The following is a 4,754-nucleotide window of genomic DNA, read 5'->3' on the forward strand; positions in this document are numbered from 1 at the left end:
CGTGAAAGCTTGATACTTTCCCTACAAAATCGTTTTTTTTTTAAATATTCCTACGACTTTTGATTACTGAGTTATCGCGGATTAAATAAAAGAATTATTCTGACTTGAATTGCTCATAACTCCATTAAAAATTGTCGTATCGTATAATTTAAAAAAGAGATTTTTAAAGCCGAAACTTTCTATTAAGATATATTTATATTGTTGGTAAGAAAGTAATTGCGGTTTTTACTGATAGATGTCTTTTTAAAAAAACGCGATGACTTTTTACTTAACCTAATATTAGGATATATATAATATATTTTACAAAAATTATACACATGGTTGTGTTATTTACATAAAAAAATAACTAAATTTTAATAAATATTTATTCGAACAGTTCTAACATTAAACATTTGTTAGATATAAACATATTTGATACAAAAATTATTAATTTGATTTAACCGTATAATTTTTCATTGAGTAAATATTTATTTGCTATAAGTAACTGTTTACTCAGCTTATTCAAAGAAATATATTAAGATTAAGTAAAAATTGTTTTAGTGTAGCATATAGTGATGTATACGTTATATACAGAGTACCAAGTAAACAAAGAATATCAAGCAAACTGAAATTGCACTGAAATTTCAGGAGCACAGATAAGATGTGTAACTTTTCTTGTCTGTATAAATATCATTACATATTTTTGATAATTGGATACATTTTCCCGTGCTCTACTACAAGCTGCCTGCGTCCGTAACCGTAGATACGGTTAGTTCATTTATTCGTATTAATAGCGAGGGATCTGGCTGACTGGCCCCGGAGCTAAAAAGATTAAATACAATGCCACAAAGTGACAAGCAGGCTGCTTGTCGCGGATGCGGCTTATTCGTCGCGAGTGCGTTCCACGCACGATTTTAACGCCCACGTGCGCGCATATCCTCTATCGCGTCCGCATTGTCGTGTATACATAGCTAATTGAATCCCTTCGTTTCTCCAATCCTTTCTTTTTTACCTTACAGGGCGGCGGCGGTAGCGGCGGGGCTGCTGGCGGGCTGAAATTCACGGTGGCGGACACTTGCGAGAGGATCAAAGAGGAATTCAATTTCATCCAGCAACAGTACCACTCGTGAGTATCTCTCTTTCTTTCCTCGCTTACTTTCCTTTTGGTCCTTTACTTCTCTTTTCTTCCTCGCCATTCGCCCCCGCGTTTCTCGAGCATTTCTATTTTCTTTTAGTCCTCCTCTTTTCCTTTTCTTCCTATTTGCTCCGTCGTGTTTCCTCAAATTTTCGCGATTATTCAAGACGACGAGTTTTCCTCCACATTTTTCAGCTCGTTTTCTCGTTTTTCAGCTGATTTTCGATGATGTTTCGATTATCGAACTGATTCGCACCATTTCGATGCGCACGTTGCGTGCGTTTTACTCCTATCTCGAAGTTCTGTATTTTAAGGTTTAGATTACTTGAAATGTCCTCTGAACGGAAAAGTGAATTTAGAGAATCGTGCCCGTTAAGACTTTTGTTCGGGATGTCGAGGACAACGACGTATTTCAATTCCAGCGAATTTAACCGGGGGACACATTCCCATATGATCTGTGCGGGGTCCTTTATATTGAAGCGTTTATCTTTCTTATTCTACCCTCGTCTCTTTTCTGAATCTTTTTTATGTTTCAGACTGAAGCTTGAGTGCGAGAAGTTAGCTAGTGAGAAGACCGAGATGCAGAGGCACTACGTTATGGTAAGGCACTTTGTAAGTTCCTTTTTGTGTCTTTCCTCTCTTCGATCGAGTCTCGTTACCTCTTTCGTTTCGCAAGTCGAGAGCGAACCAAACCAAGAACAACTCCGACAACAATTTAGTTCTTTAATCGTGAAAATGTCGGCGATACTCGCAGCTATGCTTCTCAGTGTTCGATAATCCTTTTATGCGCGAAATACAACAACAAGCAAACAAGCTCCGATAGAATACTCGTAAGAAACTTTATACTAAAAGTAAGGGGGAAAAAGTGTCGTTACTTTTCCCCGAGTTTCGGCGAATATTTAATCCAACGTTTCCCACAACTTGTGCAAAATGCATAGGGTCGTTAAAAATAAAAACAAAATTCGATTATCGGTTTTGCGTGTATCGCGAAGAAACTCTTCGAGGAGTCTCTTTCTCTCTCTCTCTCTCTCTCTCTCTCTCGACTTGCATTCGTATTGGCACGCGAGAATGCATGACAGGCACACGATATTTATCTGTAATGCGAGCATGAAAGAATAGGATATTACATAAATGAGAGAAAAGCGCAAGCCGTTTTTCTCTCTGAAAAAAGCGATTGATATTATTTTCGCTTCATATTGCTGGCCCCTCTTTGATTTAGTTCTATCTGCGTGAAGGCAATTAGTCCAGCCAACCGTACTAATCGTATCGTCATCGGTAAGGAGCTTAACTTGGACTTACCTATATTAAAGTGCAGTACTAACATGGTCCAAAGTATTCGCCACGAGTACCCGTTTCTCCTTGCTCTCTTCTTCTCTACCCCGAGGCAAGCTGGATGTTATTATATTGCCATTTCTACGATAGGTTTTTTCCTTTATGAGACTATAAAGTTACGTAACATGCGAAAAGTTGCCTGAGGTCGAGGCTGTTATAATTTGTTCAGGAACTGTAGCACTACAGTTGAAATATACATATATATATTTGAAATATAATTTTTAAGATCGATATTTGACATTTTGCTAATAATGCTAATTACATTAAATTGGTTCACGGCTAGTACTGAAAAATATGGTCCCTGTCTTCGTTTCAAAGGCAATATACAGAGACGACGTGTTGATACCGGAAATTGAATGCTCTGAATGAAATATTGGCTCCGCCCGTTTCATCGTGAATAGCTGCTGCAAAAAGTCATGCACCGGATCGCAGTCAAGCGATTTCTTCGAATTCGCGTGTAAAACGTTTCAAGTACTACGCATAAAATTGTCAAATAAGTTCTAATAACTTGTAACTTTTTCTGAAACCCCAATTGCGGAACTATCGCCATAGACTTCACTCGAGACGAGTTAGCATGAAAATATTTCCAAGCGCTGCATATAAAGCGTTTCTCTCGTCTTTCACAGCGAATCAAACTTGCGAGAGACACGGTGGCTCGACTGAAAATGAAAATAAAAATCAAGTAGGATCGGGACAAAATCTTTTGTCCCGATACAAAATCAGCATTGCACGAGAATGCGCTCTCGCAGGTACCGGGGCTTACATGTTTCTGTAAACCGCTTTCGAGATACGAAAGCGAACAACGCGGATTGGTGGGTCAATAACCCTGTTATGCTCAATAGACGCAAATTTCAGCGAAGCTAAAGGCACATATGCGTATGTTTACTCAATTGCTTTTCAGAATTCTACAGTAGCCCCTGTAGAGATTGCAACCGATATAATTGAAACCGATATAATTGCAATAAGTTTAAAACTAACCATTGTCTGCGTTAACACGACTTGGACGTAAAGATTCCAATAAGTAAATAAATAAATTTGGAATTGTATCAAAATTACTGAGAAATTTTCTAAAGAATATTCTCTCGGGCAATCATTAGTCTAATTTAGTTAATGTTTCCGTATATCTCTTTCCGTCTTATACTTACAGAATATTAAATTATCGGTATTTTTTATCTTAACGTAAAGCAATTGCGGAAATGCACGGTTGTAATTTTTGAAACGTTCCATTTCAATCCGTTAATTCTCGAGATAAGTTCAAACGGAGTGCTTCAATACAGGTAGCTAGGATTTGCGCGCTTAATGCATTCCTAAGAAATGCAAATCCAAATTCTCACGCGAACGCGAAAAGCCGATGGTGTTTTGCATGCGAAAATTGCGCTCGTTTTACACGGTGAGCTACATTTACACGGTTAAAACACGCGACTTTAAGAACTGCTCCGGAAAATGAACCGCGTTCGGCAGATCGATGTCCTCACCGTAACACCGCCCGGCATCCTTGGATTCCGAGGTCCTACACCACTGTCTGCTGTACGGCCGATCGTAATTGTCGCGAACTATACTGTCTCTGTAAACTGCTACACCGATGTGACACCGTGCAAGCAACCAAGCAGCAAGCTGGGCCGAGTGGAAGGGAGTCGGGGGTGCTAGAGGGAGTGGATAAGGGGGGTCGGAGGTGACAGAGGGGTTGATGGGGGTTGGGAGTTGAGCCGGTAATCGATATCTCCAAAGTAAACGAAGAGAGAGAGAGAGAGAGAGAGAGAGAGAAGGGGGTGGCAACAGGAGGAGCAGTTGGACGAGGCCGTGGCAAGGGGAGGTGAGGGTTGGGGGTGGGGGAGGGGGAGAGGATGGAGTGATAGAAGTAGCGAGGAAGAGAGAAGCAAGACTCGTTTCGAGGGAAAAGGGAGCGAGGTAGTGATAGAACGAGAGACAGAGAGAGAGAGAGAGGGGGCGAATTACAGAGACGGAGAGAGAAATTGATGTCGAGGGTTTGTCAACCACTGACAAGTATTATATACGTGCAAGCCGGAGACGCGCGCGCGGACGAGGGCGAGGAACGTTGGTGTGCGCCGGCATGGGGCACACAGAGCACACAGAGTTATACGTACACCACGCTGCGCCAGCCGTGTCTCTGATATTCTAATTCCACCCTCGTGTATTCCAACCGCCTCTCCTCCTATCATCTCTTCCCGCCGTCGCCACCACCGCCACCGCCGCCACGCGCGCGCAACTTCATCCTTCGCGATTTTCATTAGGGTAACGCGCCGCGTAAATCCGCGCGCTGCTTCAATTTTTCCCTCCTTCCACCCCC

The 4,754-nt window shown here is 41.5% G+C and overlaps 1 protein-coding gene across 1 annotated transcript in view; it reads left to right on the forward strand.

Moving 5' to 3' along the window:
* The window catches only part of LOC108746729 (protein groucho-like), a 78,549-nt gene that overhangs the window by 30,467 nt on the left and 43,328 nt on the right, over window positions 1-4,754 (forward strand). The window contains 2 exon segments of the mRNA XM_018483662.1: window positions 999-1,105; window positions 1,651-1,714. Of these exon segments, the coding sequence (XP_018339164.1) occupies window positions 999-1,105; window positions 1,651-1,714 (171 nt within the window).

The sequence above is a fragment of the Trachymyrmex septentrionalis genome, unplaced genomic scaffold (genome assembly GCF_001594115.1).
Source record: "Trachymyrmex septentrionalis isolate Tsep2-gDNA-1 unplaced genomic scaffold, Tsep1.0 scaffold19, whole genome shotgun sequence".
Taxonomy (NCBI): Eukaryota; Metazoa; Arthropoda; class Insecta; order Hymenoptera; family Formicidae; genus Trachymyrmex; species Trachymyrmex septentrionalis.